This window comes from Crotalus tigris, unplaced genomic scaffold (genome assembly GCF_016545835.1).
Source record: "Crotalus tigris isolate CLP2741 ecotype Arizona unplaced genomic scaffold, ASM1654583v1 scf7180000018541.849907, whole genome shotgun sequence".
Taxonomy (NCBI): domain Eukaryota; kingdom Metazoa; phylum Chordata; class Lepidosauria; order Squamata; family Viperidae; genus Crotalus; species Crotalus tigris.
Window position 1 is genome coordinate 533,119 of NW_024097065.1, and position 15,717 is coordinate 548,835.

The window sequence follows — 15,717 nt, forward strand, 5'->3', positions numbered from 1 at the left end:
TTTTGAAAATCACTCAATGCAATGGCCAGGCAGGAATGGGTATGTCCATATAACGCCTTTGCTTCATGCACTGCACCAGTTACCAGTTAGCCTCCAGTGCAATATAATATATATAGCTCCAAAGTAGCTACCACTACCTGTGTAGCGATAGTGGCAGTTTCTCCCTACTGAAACAGCAGGAACATTATTAGATGATTTCATTTTTTACTGCTACTGATAATAAACCAAGCTGTGCAGGATGTTGGATCAATGGAGATAGATCTGGTGAAGGAGGCACTGTCAATCAACTATACATACATAGGAGAAAATGGATTGAACAGATGAGGTAGCACAGCTGAAAAATGACTTTATAACAGTGCTTTATAACACTGAAAATAGATATTACGGAGCTGACAAATTCTGTCTAGTTAGCAATGAATATATAGAAAATAATTATTCTAAAAGAGTTTATCCCACTTACACTAAGAATGGAGCCCTTAAATATGAGAATCATTTTCCTCACTCTCTTAAAAAGCAGAACTATAATACACATTGGTGACTGAGCAATGATATAGTTTAAAATAGTTTCCAGATCAATGATCTGTGCAATACCTTCAAAAATGGGATGACAAAAGGTCGCAGTGGGAAGTTAGTGGCTTCTTGCAGTTTGGAATGAAATTCTTCAATTGTCAAAGTAGAGTTCTGTTGAATGAAAAAAAAATCTGACTCTGTAAAATGGATAATAGAAATGTTTTGGCAATATACATTAGGCTTGCAGTATTTTACACAGAGAAACATTCTTAAATGTTTTGTATTAATAATGTTGTAGCCTTCATTTTATCTCATGAAAATCATTACATTAATATAGTATAAAAAATACTACCACTATTTTGTTGTTGTATTTCTGTAATTCAGATTACCTTAAGATTACATTAGTTCCAGAAAACAAATGTCTGATTTAATTTAAAAATTCATGTCTTTATGCAGTCATGTTTGTACTCATGAATGAGAAACAGAACAGGAATAATATATTTGGAGAAAGTACCAAACTAGCAGAAACATCTATTTAATAGTCAATTGTCTCTGCATGACAGCTACTACTCATACTGCTATTGGTACAAGCTACTGTAAAAGACATTAAGTAGTGGCCTAGCCATAACTCAGTATGTATTGACATTTTTATATTGTCCTCCTTAAAGATTTTTTGGAGATTCATTTCATACAGTGCAATATGTATGTGTTAATCAGTTGTAAACTCAGAATGAGATGCAGCTGCCATGTTGAAGGCTATTTTCAGTACAGGTGGTCCTCAACTTACAACCTAAAATTTCTGTTGCTAAGCGAAACAGTTGTTAATTGCATTTTGCTCCATTTTATAACCTTTCTTGCCACAGTTGTAAGTGAAGTTAGTAACAGTGAATCTAGTTAAGTGAATCTGGTTTCCCCATTGACTTTGCTTGCCAGAAAGTCACAAAAGGTGATCACATGACCCCGGAACACTGCAACCTTCATAAATATGAGCCAGTTGCCAAGCATCTGATCACGTGGCCATGGAGATACTGCAACGGTCATATGTATGAAAAATGGTCAAATAAGTCAGTTTTTTCAGTGCCATTGAACTTCAAAGAGTCAATAAATGAACTGTTGTTAAGTCGAGGACTATCTGTATAGCCTCTGAGTACGTCATGATTCTCCATTGTTTATACGCAATCCAAGTCAAGGAATCTCTGAAGGCTCTGCTGAAACCTATATTTAATTTGAGTAGCTGAGACATAAAAGCAATAATAAACCCACATCTTTCATTTAAACAGAGCATATGGTTCAATAGCTAATACTGTTGTAGGCATACTGAATCAGACCATAACATCCATTATTTTCCTTTCATGGTGGCACAAACATAGTATTTTGGAAACAAAAAATATATATGGTTGGAAGTCTAACAGAAATGGTTGCAAATCCTACATTGTTTTTAATAGTTATTGAGATATCTAAGCAATAGCACCTAGACTTATTTATCGCTTCATAGTGTTTTACAGCCTTGTCTAAGCGGTTTACAGAACAGCATACAACAATCAAGGTCCTCATTTTTTTGTAATATTTTATTGATTTTCTAATTTTACATTTAAGTATTTAAAAAGCAACTCCGTAGCTGGCTTAATCAATAATTCAATAACATACACAAATCTTTAGTACAAATCTCAAAGTACCACATCAAATGGTTCCTTTCCTTTTCCCTTAATATCTACTGTCCCATATTTAAACTAATACAATTCTTATTGTATCCATTAAGTAAAGATAGCATTGTTACATTTATAAATAATTTTTAGCTTATACATATACATAGCCTAGTTACTTTAACATTCAATCTTTATAAACAATCAATGTCCTGTAGTTAGTTTTTCCCAATTTTTAGTTTCCCGTCAATATTTAAATTTAACATTTGATATTTATAATTTCCAAATTTTTGGTAACCAAAATTTCCTTTATCACAATTCTTAACAAAGTCTAATATTCAAAATACACATCTTATCTATTTGAGTATATTATATTTCCCACCATCATCTAATTAATAATACAATATAACATTTCTTATTTTCAAATAGTTTCCAAATGTCTTAAATCTAATGACCAAAATTTCCCCTATTTCAACATCAAATATTTTCTCTTTTTCTCGATATCTACTATCTCATATTTAAGCTAATACAGTTTATAAACAATCAATATTCTATTTATTTCTTTCCCCCAATTTTTAATTTCCCATCAATATTCAAATTCAACTTTTAGTATACTTCCAAGTTTTCAATGACCAAAGTTTTCTTTATCTCAATTCATAACAAAATCTGGTATTCAAAGTACACATCTTGTCTATTTAAGTATATTCTATTTTAATTAGTAATATAAAATATTCGCTGATAAATCAAAACCCCAATTTTCTTCAGCCTTATTCTAGCTTTCTTCCCTTGCCATCTCGCCCTCCATGTCAGTGCTTTTACTGTAGGTCATCAAATAGATCTCCCTCTATTATTATATATATTATTTGAAATAAAAGAGACCATCCAGTCACTATTTTTTTGCAAATCATCTGTCTATTATTCCAGATCCCCATAATTGTCCTCGTATGTTTGTCTTCTCTTTGGGCTATTCTTCTTCTTGCTCCTCAAGTTTCTTCTGGTTTATATAGAAAGTCTTTTCCATTTTCAATGTTGTCAGTCCCTTTTCTGGATTTTCCATTGACTGTATTTGTTGGTCAGTTAAATCCTCTGTCATAGTATTTAATTGTTCCACTTCTTCTGTTATGTTTTGTGTAGTTGATTCTTTAGTTGTAGTCAAAATTTGAGTTCGTATATCTAGGCTGACATCTTGTTCTTTTCTGTAGCATCTTATTTCATCACAAGCTGAAAGAATGGTTTCATGTATTGCTTTTAACATAAGGAGAATCTGTTCCTGGTCTTCATCCATATTCTCTTAGTAGTGTGTTAAATTAAGAGCTTTAAAGTCAGAGAATGAAAATAATTTTATAACTGAGTATAGAACACAGCTGAGCTTCTCACAGCTGATAATTGTCAAGGTTGAAAAAGTCTTATCTGTAGTTTGGCTTCCAGCCAAGTCTCCTTTAGACAATAACAAGTTGTAATATCAAACGTAGACACAAGATGTCACCAATGCCATTTATGTTTTTTTAAGTCCAAAATTTTTATAATTCTTTTTCCAATTTTATTTCTTTTTTGTAAATAAAAACCAAGGTGTTCGATAGAGATAAGAAATCTTTTGGTCCCCAAATTCTAAAAGCATATAAATCCAGTTAGATTAAGATTATTCTTTCAGTGTTTTAACTTCCCTGGATCGTCAGTTGCCACTATTCTTAGAGGGTGGGATAAAAGTTCCCTTCCCTCTTTCCTCAAAGGGGAGAAGATACATTGGGCAGCTTTTGCAGAAGAAAAAAAATATTTGGGATTAAAGAGAGGTTCAGATCTCACCCAGTCTCATCCATGCTGCTTTGGAATCCTGGTGGTAAGTTTGACTTTGGCTGTCTGCAGCCTAGTGATGAGACATATTTCTATGGCTGGTCTTTTGTCCGCTGGTTTGGAGGGCTGCCCTGGATCGAGCAGAAGGGCTACTGCCCTCCTGCAATTAAGTGGGGTTCCCCCCCTACAGGATGACTTTTGACCCTTTCTAGAGTCCCCCAGTGTTGCAAAATTGAACGTGGAAGACAGAGCTCACCTTCCAGTGGCCGCAGCGGCCACGATGGCAAACCGGAAGCCCTCAATCAAGGTCCTCATTTTGCCGACCTCAGAAAGATGGAAGGCTAAGTCAACCTTGAACTAGGATCAAACTTTTGGCAGTGGGCAGAGTCAGAGTCAACCTGCAATACTGCATTCTAACCACTGCACCCACCACAGTTCCTAAGATTCATGAAAATACCTGATCCTCTTTTAAGGGCCATCACCTTATCTTATGCAAATAAGTCCATAAATTAAATCTGTGGCTTGTGATAAAGTACTGTCCTTTGCAACCATACTATGTGCAGGATAGTCCTTGGTTCTAAAATCATGAAACAGGAAGGTTTTTTTTTTAAGAGTATTATGGAAATCCAGGATTCAAACAGAGTTCAAGGATTGGGCAAATCATTATGGTTAAGACTTACTTGCCTCAACAGGATAGTTCAGGCTAAAAACACTTCTTTGAGCCCCTTGGAAGAATGCTGGGTATAAATGAAATAAATAAAATGTAAGTACCACTTATCTTCTTTTCTGGTATATCAATAAAAGGGAGGTTTCAAATAGAGGATGAAGAGAAATAAAGAAATCCACAGTTATTAAATAATTTAATTCACTTACCACAAGTCCTAGCACAAGGGTACGCACTCTCTCCCCAATTTCTGGTGAAATGTCATTGCCAAACTGCTGTAAGGTTGTAAGAAATCTCTTCAGTTTGCTAAGCTGCCGAGCTCCACAAGCTGGTGGTAGTTGCTGATTAGCCAAAGAGGAAGAGGAAGAGGAGGATGGGCCATTGCTAAAGCCATTTGGTGGGGAAGGAGCCCCATTCAAAGCTGTTGGTGAATGGCTCGTGCCATTAGTTACTAAAAAAGGAAAGAATACAGAGAAAGACATGTCTTCAGAACTTTTTTCATATTTCCCTAAGTTAGAATATTTCTGAAGGAGGTATTTTGCATAGATAAACCATGGTGAAATGCAATGGTTTAAAACAATTGGACAATCATTTCTCCAAAATGGTATAGGGTTTCCTGCCTGAGTAGAGGGCTGGACTAGAAGACCTCCAAAATCCCTTCCAACTCTATTATCCTGTGAGTCTGCTAACGTCTTGTTTTCCTAAATAATAAAGACATTGTAGCTAAATTGCAGTAAATACTTTAGATTTCAAAAAAGCATTGGGCAATAGCTCTCTTTTATTAGATTCTCAGAAATATGTCTGTGGATTCTTTGAGTGATTACTTACAAGTTCCCTGTTCTACTTGAGTTTAATTCAAAATTGGGGTACCAGAGGATTAGTTGCAAAACCCACATCAGTCATAGTAGACATTTTGCAAACAATCAATCCCAGCTATGTTTTGAGAGTTCCTCCACCATGCTTTCAAAATCTAAATGAGTCTCTCAGCTCTTTTTCAGGCTAACATTAATCTTATCCTAAAAGAGAACAACGTATTGAATAACTATATTTTTCTGTACATTTTAAATAGGAAGCAAATACACAGCTTCCTATTGTCTTTCAGGATGAAAACTCTGCATGCGTATAGTTTTGCAATTATAAATGTTGGCTTCAATAGAAGTTCGTGATACATTTTAATGGAATGAAAACCTGATTACCAAGGTAAGCATTCTGTAAGTATTCATTAGATTTATAGTTGACCTTTCTTTCAGAAGATTAAGATGGCATACTGGGAAACCCTTCCCACTTTTTTTTCAAAACAACATCCTTGTGGAGTTTTATCCAAAAAGACTTTTAATACCAATAATTACTGTTTGCATAATGCTGAGATCTTGTGGGTTTAAAATAAGGAACCCAGCACATTCCTTAAAACTGTGACTCAAAACTTATATGTTTTTAATTTTCTCTTGGCTTCCGTGAGAAAGAGCAAAAGAGAAAGGCTGTTTTTTTTTAATGCATTTGCTGTCTGATCACAAGTTCCTTAAATTCCCAATTGTGTTGATTGTATGACTCTATGCATAAAAACCTGGTTCCTGCACATGTTACATTATGTAAAGTGTGCAGGTTTTCAAAACAGTGCTTCATTCTCCAGCATAAATTGACTGGGCAATTTTCAGGATGTGATTCTTTTTTTATAAGGACTTCTTTATAATAAAATATTCCAGACTAAGGAGGTTTTGAGGGACTCAAACCCAGGTGAATAAGGTTCTAAAGATGCTGGTCTCATTACAGTATAGAGCAATAATATTATGAAACAAAATTCTGTGATTATAAATTCATTGCAGGAAGTACCTGAAAAAAGAAAAAGGATTTGTCACAAGCCCAGGCTTGCCATAGTCACACTGGACTTTTGAAAAGTTATAAAAAGGTGAAATGGATTGAAGACTTTACACTTTTTTTAAGGATAGTCTGAAACACCTTCACAGAAGAGAAATTGGAGTACCTGGATCTGGGTTATAGGCTAGCAATTTTATTTTTGCAATGTGTGTGTGTGTATGTGTGTGTGCGTGCACAACCTTCCCCTTCTAATCTGAAAGAACTCACAATGCATATATATATTAATATCTCTACTTTTTGAGGTTATAACAATACTTTTCAATCTTTAAATAACCTCCCCTTAGTTAAATAGGGAAATATGAGGAAGTACAGCTTGATAGATTTTTTTCTGGCACTGCTCCTATCTGAGCAAGTATACAGATGTTACTTATCACAATATACTCTAAGAAGAGGGATAAAACCAGACAGCTGCTGACAGTGGGGAAACAATGCTCCTGAAAATAGAACAGGAAAAGCAGAAATATATAATAGCATCCCTGTCATTATGTGGTTAGAGAAGTTGAGTTACAATTATTACAAACTGAGGCAGTACTTTCCAATCTAAATAGTTGCCGATCTGCTTTTAAAAACGAGTAAGCTTTAAATCTACCACAATCAACTGGAACAGATATACCAATTGGAAATGGTTAATTCAGTTGTCAAAAAAGTTCATTTTTTTTTCTTTCAGCATCAATACTCATTCAGAATGCTACAATACAAACAAACAATAGTTTTCACTAGTGAACTGGAAAGGAGAATAAACAATGTTAGAGATTTGTATAGTGTAGGGGACAATTAATAGTTTAAATAATATTATCCAAAATGAGAGTTTAAGGACAGAGGAAAGATCAAGATGTTTGCTGCAGCTTCACATTTCTTATCACAAGCATATATAGAAGAAAAGTATAATTACATGTTGTGAGTGAATTTTACCACAGGTAGTCCTCAAGTTAAAACTACAATTGAGCCCAAGTTTATGTTGCTAAGTGAAACATTTGCTAAGTGAGTTTGCCCCATTTTACGACTTTTTTGCTATAACTGTTAAATGAATCATTGCATTTGTTAAATTAGTAACATGGTTATTAAGTGAATCGGGCTTCCCCATTGTCTTTGCTTGTCAGAATGTCGCAAAAGCTGATCACGTGACCCCGGGACACTGCAACTATAATAATGAACCAGTTGTCAAACATCTGAATTTTGATCATGTGACCATTGGGCTGCTGCAATGTTCATAAGTATGAAAAAGTGTCATAGGTGTAGTAACTTTGAATGGTCACTAAATGAACTGTTGTAAGTTGAGGACTTTATGTGTAAATTTCACCCACAAAACACCAATAGTTCTTGTTATTAAGGGATAGTTTTTTGTTGTTTGTTTTATTGAATGTACTTTTCTTGGTCAAAGAAGTTTCTGCCTTACATGTTGTCGGTGTGAAAGAACTGGTTCTTGGGGCTCCTTGGGTTGTTGGGGGAGGAGGCATTGTTGGAGGGGTCAGCCTGGATTGTGTCTTCACATCCACAGGTGAATCTGGCATTGTGGAATGCTTCTCAATGCGATCTGCAATAGATAAAAAGTTTACTTGTTCAAATAGGTAAAGATACCAGCTACCAAATATAAAGATACCAGCTACCAAATATACAAATATATTTTAGGATTGGGTAAACTTTCTTTAATTTGAGAATCTTTTTTTTCATTATTGAAAGCAAACCAAAAAGTGTGATAGTGTTATCCTTAATTTTCTATAATTGAGTTCAGGTAGTAGTGTAGCTGGAAGAATAATGCTTGGCATAAAGAGATTATAGCCTTAACAAGAAGACCATCAAATTCTGGTATTATGATTCTTTCAGGAAGATCAGCTACACAACACTTTAAAATTTGATGTTTACTTTATTTTATTTTCCTGGCATTGCCATTCTATGCCCAAACACTGTAAATAAACTCATGGAAGTTAGAAAGAAATGTTCTTCCCAAATAGAATTTGGATTGTACACGCAGGGGCATATTACACCAGTTTTCCCCATGCATTGCTTTAAATAAAAATTAGTCTGTGATTTGGCTTGCTATAACTATCTTCTCCTTTGCTTGAGCCAAAGGGTGTTCCTATACCAAAAATCCACCACTGAATACAATCAAGTTTAATTATTTTGCTGTATTCAGACATGTTTCACAATGAAGTAGCAGCAATACTTCCAAATTAATACATTTAGGACCGGATGTAAGATACATTCTGATTAAATACTCTTGGTGATGTAGTGTGTAAGCTGACCATGAAGACATTTTATATGCCATTTAAGGAAGTACATCAATGTTAATTAATTTTAAAAGTCACCTACAAAACTGGAATTTTTTCTGACTCCTGAATATAGCTCACGTTTACACAATGTTTCTCATAATATTACTAGATTAAGTGGCCTAGCTAGACTGACATTTTCCTATATCTTTTTTCCTTATATACTTGATACAGGCACACAGCAAGTAATCTAATAGCTGTAAGTTCTGTGTAAGATGAAAGCATTTATAAAGCACCACACATAACCCTTAATAGCATGGTTAATATTCCACATAATGTCTGGAAATTAACTGTGTGATTTATTCTTAAACACGGTGGATTGTTTGGATTTCTTGTAGTCTCTGAATCATCAAATCCGACATTTGAGAAAAAAATCTGAGAAGGTTGTTTAGTCAGGGATGATGTTACATGCTTCGCAAACTTACTAATATAAAACTGCTGCATTTTATAAGAATGTTGGGAAAATACTGTATCAATTTATCTTTGTGGATAAAGGAAAATTAGTAAACATAATTTGCCATTTAGACTTTAAAAATCTATTAAACCAGTTAATAGAAATCTCTATGGAAGTAAAAGGCAAAACATTCATATTTTTCTCTTTCACACAATACTGGTGAATTGATGGTCCCTTAGCCACTTTCCTTGGAAGAAGATACAGTATTAAGACAATGCTAAATTAATAGCATTGAATTAGAAGCCTGTGTAAGAAGTCTAATCACTAAATGATAGTGACTGAAATACGAACACTTAAATAAATATAGCTAAATTCAGTTTGATTTCCTGTATGATTTATTTCACAGTTCACAATGGGTAAAAGAAATGAAAAAAATTCCTTCTATAAACCTTTGTTTTAAAAAATCAAAGGCACGAGAGGACAAGATTGGTGAAAAAAAAATAACATTTTTTCCAAAACAATTAAATCCAATGGAAACCCCACTGAAGTGAGTGGGAACAATATGAAAACATCCTCATGTTTGAATTTGTCATTTTCAAGAAAGAAACTGCAACTATAAAAGCTCTGCATCTTTCAGGTTATAATTTCAAGTCAGTAGACAATCAAGCATGTATTTTTCAAAATGTCTTTTAAGGAAAAATAGAGTTTTATAATGGAAAATAAAGACCTGGAACTATCATTTCGTTATCAGAAATGTATCAGAGTCCACAGAGTTTATATAGAATTAAACCTAAAAAGTATAGTTCTTTGCAAACTGTGGGACTAAATATTAAGATATCTGCAAAGAAGGATGAAGAGGAGTGTTGTAAACAAAATAATGTTCCCTAAAAAAAAAAAAAAACACTTGGCTCATACTGTGATCAAATGTTTAATAGGCAAGATAAATAAACTTAAACCGAACAAGTTTGGAAATGTTGTTTGTTCCACTCACCTACAGCCTCAGCAGCGAGGAAATACTGTATATAATATTTAGCCTACAATGCAATAGAGAAAAAGAGGCATGGCAGGGAATACAGTCTGTCCTAAATAAAGGCAGATATTTCTGCCATGCCAAGAAAGGAGAGAGAAGAGAGATTTGCCAGAGCTGGCCAGAAGATAACATTGGCAATTGCTGGTCCATCTGTTTTGCATTCTGCTAACACTCATGCTGAAGTGTTGGAAAATGTATTCCAGGTACGCAGGTCTGAAAACATGTGTGAGCCTGGACAAGAACAGAGAGGAGCAATATGTGGAGGAAGGAAAGGAAGTTATATTGTAGTTGTGAAAAGGTAATCACAAGGTATCCCTCCAATTCAATTCCTGGGAACTGAAAAAGTAATTTCTTTCTCCCTACAACACAATGGCAACATATTGCCTCCTATTTTAGAGCAGTTGAAAAATGAGTTGACCTCAAAAGACAGAGGAAAGTGTGGGTGGTCTGAATGACTGTACAGTCTTTAAGGCAAAAGCCCCATTTATTATTCAACTAGACAAGAGAACATGCTATTCCGATATATTAGTTGCCCCATAAGGTTTATATCAAATATTATAGAGAAAGTTTTTTATTAATATAATGAGTTATATTTTCCAACTCTTTGCAATTGCCTTCCACTTGCTATGCAACCCAGGTCCTCAGAGTAGGTTGGGCAAGGTGTAGGACTATAAGCCACTTGGTTAGGAGTCTATTGTGTTGGTGAACACAATAGTATTTCATATATTGCCTATGACACCATTAAAAACAACTGGTATCTTTCAAGCTGTAAATTACTTTCCAATCTTTTAAAAACAAATTTAAACTAATTTGACATAATTATGCATAATAATAATAATCTTTATAACCTAAATATAAATTAATTAATAATTAATGTTACTGAGTATCATAAGAATTTTTAGTAGATTTGGTATAAACTTCTATTAGTTCCTAGGATTTCAAGAAATCCTTCAGTTGATGAAATGGAGCTGGGGAATCATATAAAAGAAGATTTAATCTGGATAATTCTGATACCTTGTAAATGTGTAAAAAGTGGCAGAATTGAGGAAATGTGAAATCTTACATCTTAAATACCATAACTATATGCTACATTGGACATTTAAAAAAAATACTTTTCAATCATTGGCCATGTGTTACTTTTGAACAGAACTAGATGTGTAATGTATCATGATGGAAATTTGTGCATAATGTTAAAAGCAATCACAAAAATTGAATTATCCTAGACAGTGTTATTAATTTGTAAATCTAACTTTGATTTTGAAGCAAAGGAATAGAAAGATTCTAAACTTGCAAATGGCAGCTTTATGTTTTTGTAAACTTACTAATAACAGAAAAAAGCTACCATATTTTCCGGTGTATAAGATGACTTTCTAAACCCTGAAAATCTTCTCAAAAGTTGGGGGTCGTCTTATATGCAGGAATATATGGGTAGCTGTTCTCTGAATTTAAAACTAATCTGCCCCCTAGTGGCTAGCCCTATTTTTTTTTTTTTTTTACAGAAATAAGCACTAACAGGACAAAGCTTTCTAGCAGCAAAGGAATGGAGCTCCTATTGTGCTCATCTATAAACAGAAATTCAATATTGTACTGTATTTTCTGGCATATAAGACGACTTTCTAAACCCTGAAAATCTTCTCAAAAGTTGGGGGTCATCTTATACGCCCAGTCGCCTTATATGCCAGAATATACGGTATTAGGAAGTAGAGCCTAGCTCAGTGGTGGCGAATCTATGGCACGCATGCCAGAGGCGGCACTCAGAGCCCTCTCTGTGGGCACATGCGCCCTTGCCCCAGCAGAGTTCGCCAGAGTAGCGAGCATGTGGTGTTTGGAAGCAACAGGGCAGGAAGTGAGTGAGCAAGTAGCATTGGCCCCCGGGATGCCCCGGAGATGGTGAGAGACTGGCCCCAGCCATGCTCAGCCAGTCTGCCATGACCACTGCAGCCATACCCACCAGTAGGCCACGTCCCCCCACCGCCCCCGAGGGCACCACAATGCTGATGCAGCCCTGGCACTTCGCAATAAATAAGTGGGTTTTGGGTTGCAGTTTGGGCACTCGGTCTCTAAAAGGTTCACCATCACTGGCCTAGCTCTATGTTAGATGTTCTAATTACCAGATCAAGTTATATTTAGGTATGAAAGAATGAACTTACTGCAACTAAAACTTTAATTCACCTCTCAGGGACAATGGAGCATAGGAAAGGAATGGGGTGAAGCAGGAAGAGGCTCACACATCACTCCCCAAAAGCTCCTCCCACTTTATCTGAAATTACCCTCCACTTCACCTGTTAATTGTTCAATACAAATTTACCTTTCTCCCATCACATAGACCAGAAAGAAAAATTGATAGCAATCTTGACAATTTAATTCCAACGCAACCAATAGAGCAAATTGGTGAAGTCCTGCAAGGGAATGGCAGTGAGTGATCATAGCCAAAAGGTTGCAAAATGTGATCACATGACCCTTGGACACTGAACCATCATAAATATGAGTCAGTTGCTAAGCATCTGAATTTTGATCACTTGACCATTGGGATGCTGCAATAGTCATTAAGTGTGCAAAATGGTCATAAGTCAACAACATTCCAATTTCAAATGTGTAATGACAGATGAACCAATTAATGGCATGAAATTTTCATCCTCCAAATCAGCTTCCACCCACAGCTTTATTGATCTCCTACAAATGTCTTCTCTCTCTGCTACTTAGACACAATACACAAGTGAAATGAGTGAAACACAACATAGTAATCAGTCACCATAAAGTTGCTTTTAAAAGAATTCAATATTTTTAAAAATAGTTTAGAATATGATTTTAGTTCGCCTCTTCATTCTCAGTTGGTCTGGGATCTGGTTATGGTTCAGAGATTGCCAGATGACTATAGTTTTTTAATCATGACTTTGACTTGCTTGCTTTTTATGTTTCTCTTGATTTTCACTTTTAATTGGGTTTTACATTTAGTTTTAAAGGGTATTATGATAGTTATTGATTTATGAATTTTGTTTACTGGTTGTATTATTTGCTTGTTTTAATTGTACGAGCTGCCCAGAGTCACGAATGTGAGATGGACATCTAAACAAATCAAATGAATGAATGAATGAAGGAAGGAAGGAAGGAAGGAAGGAAGGAAGGATAAAGTCTATATTCTATATGTCCCAAATGTCTGGAGTTGCTTTTATAGTTGTGCCACTTTTATACAACTAGAAAAGTAAAGGAATAATAAAATAACAAAGTTGAAAAGGACCTTGGAGGTCTTCTAGTCCAACCCCCTGCTCAGGCAGAAAACCTTTTACCATTTCAGACAAATAATTGTCCAATCTCTTCTTAAAAACATCTAGTGTTGGAGCACCCACAACATCTAGAGGCAGGTTGTTCTACTGATTAATAGTTCTGCCAGGAAATTCCTCCTTAGTTCTAGGTTTGTTCTCTCCTTGATTAGTTTCCATCCATTGCTTCTTGTCCTGCCTTCAGATGCTCTGGAGAAGGGGCGTTGACTTACCTGAACGCCTTTTCTCAGCACAGAGATGGATAATCCACGCAGTGGGTTGAGACTGTATTCCTGGCCAATCAGATCAGTCAGCCAAAGTTGCCATGCCCATCCTGGACCATGATTCTCCAGTCTTGACACGAGCGCAGCCATTGACTGACAGTAAGACGTTTTGGCTCCACTAAATATACTCTATTATCCTAGTCTATAAGGGTGGGTGTGGATTATCCATCTCCGTGCTGAGAAAAGGCGTTCAGGTAAGTCAACGCCCCTTCTCCAGCACTGGAGATGGATAATCCACGCAGTGGGACATACCAAAGCCTATTGTCCCTTGGGTAATGGCGAATGAATGGAGAGGGCGAGGCCCAAGTGGCTGCCCTGCATACCTCTTCAATAGAAGCCTGCATGGCCCATGCTGCTGAGGTGGTAGCACTCCTTGTGGAGTGGGCCGTGATATGCTTGGGGACTTGCAAGGACTCCGCCTGGTATGCCCCAGTGATGCATGCCCTAATCCACCTACCGATGGTAGAGGACGAGACCTTCTGGCCCCTAGTAGCGGGGTGGAAGGATATGAAAAGTGCTTCCGAGCGTCGGAATTCTGCTGTGCGCGAAATGTAATGTCTTAGTGCCCTTCGTACGTCCAAGGTGTGCCATTGTTGCTCCAGGGGATGAGCTGGGTTTGGACAGAAGTCTGGTAGGACTATTTCCTGTGATCTGTGAAAAAAGGAGTTGACCTTTGGAATGAATGCCTTTTATGCTGCTGTGAAAATGCCTTAACGCTAGGTGAATAGCCTGCAGCTCGAGCCAGTTTATGTTGTGTCGGAGATCCACCGCTGACCAGCGGTCCTGTGTCCACTTGGTCCCCAAGTGGCCTCCCCAGCCGAATAAGCTCGCATCTGTTGTGACTACTACTCTGTCTGGTCCCCTGAAGGGGGACCCCCTGAGGAGAGCTGGAGATAGCCACCACCTGAGGGAGTGTCGTACTCTCAGAGGTATGCCTACCCTCTTCCGGGATGCACTGATTTGCTGTCTCTGAAACGGGAGCATGAACCACTGCAGTTCTCTTGAGTGCAGCCTTGCCCAAGGAACTATTGCTATGGTCGATATCATCTTCCCTAGCAGCTGGGAGAGGCAGACCAGCGTCACTGACTGACCGCGGCTTACCTGTTTTACGGCTTTCTTTATGCTGCTGAGGCATTCCTGTGATAGGTACACCTTGCACTCCTTTGTGTCTATGACCGCTCCCAGATGGAGTATTCTCGTAGTTGGGGTTGGATAGCTCTTTGGAAAGTTCACAGAGAAGCCGTGGTCCTGCAGCAGTTTTATCACTAACTTTAGGTCCGCCTGAGACTGCTGGGCGGACGATGACTGGATTAGAATATCGTCCAGGTAGCACTGGACTCTGACTGGTACGTTTCTTAGGTGTGCTGCCAGAACCGCCAGAATCTTGGTGAACACCCTGGGCGCTGATGACAGGCCGAATGGAAGTGCCCTGTATTGAAAATGGTGCCCCCTGTAGGCAAACCGTAGAAAGCGGCGGTGAGCCAGAGAGATAGGGATGTGCAAGTATGCCTCCGTGAGGTCGATCGATGCCAGAAAATCCCCTTTCCTTACGCTTCCAAGGATGGAGCGTAGTGTCTGCATTTTGAATTTGCGGTATTTTATGTAGAAATTTAGCCTTTTCAAATCCAAAACGGCTCTCCAACCCCCCGAGGGTTTTGGGACCACGAAGAGGATAAAATAAAACCCCTGGTCTCTCTGGTTCATAGGCACCGGCTCTACGGCCCGTATGTTTAGAAGGTGCTGAACGGCCTCGTTCATGAGCCTTCTCTTTGTTGGGTTTGTGGGACAGGGGCACGGGCGGAAGCGGTTCGGAGGCTTTGAGAGAAATTCTAGAGATAGACCATGACGTATGGTGTTCCTGACCCATACGTCCGTGGTGGTCTCTTCCCACTGGGGAGCAAACCCTGCTAGTCTGCCCCCTATGGGAAGGTCTGGGTGGGAGTCATCTGGTACGGCGGAAGGGGCGGTTGTTCCCCCGAAAGGGCCGTCTTCCCTGCGT

At 37.4% G+C, this 15,717-nt stretch overlaps 1 protein-coding gene across 5 annotated transcripts in view; it reads right to left on the bottom strand.

Annotated features, from left to right (window-relative positions):
- RUNX1T1 (RUNX1 partner transcriptional co-repressor 1) overlaps window positions 1-15,717 on the bottom strand; it is a 175,259-nt gene that overhangs the window by 63,546 nt on the left and 95,996 nt on the right. For all 5 annotated transcript variants that reach the window (XM_039353959.1, XM_039353962.1, XM_039353958.1 and 2 more), the window contains 3 exons: window positions 7,880-8,017; window positions 4,818-5,059; window positions 592-681 (listed from right to left, as the gene is read on the bottom strand). In XM_039353959.1, coding sequence (XP_039209893.1) covers window positions 592-681; window positions 4,818-5,059; window positions 7,880-8,017 — 470 coding nt within the window. The remainder of the gene's footprint in view (window positions 1-591; window positions 682-4,817; window positions 5,060-7,879; window positions 8,018-15,717) is intronic.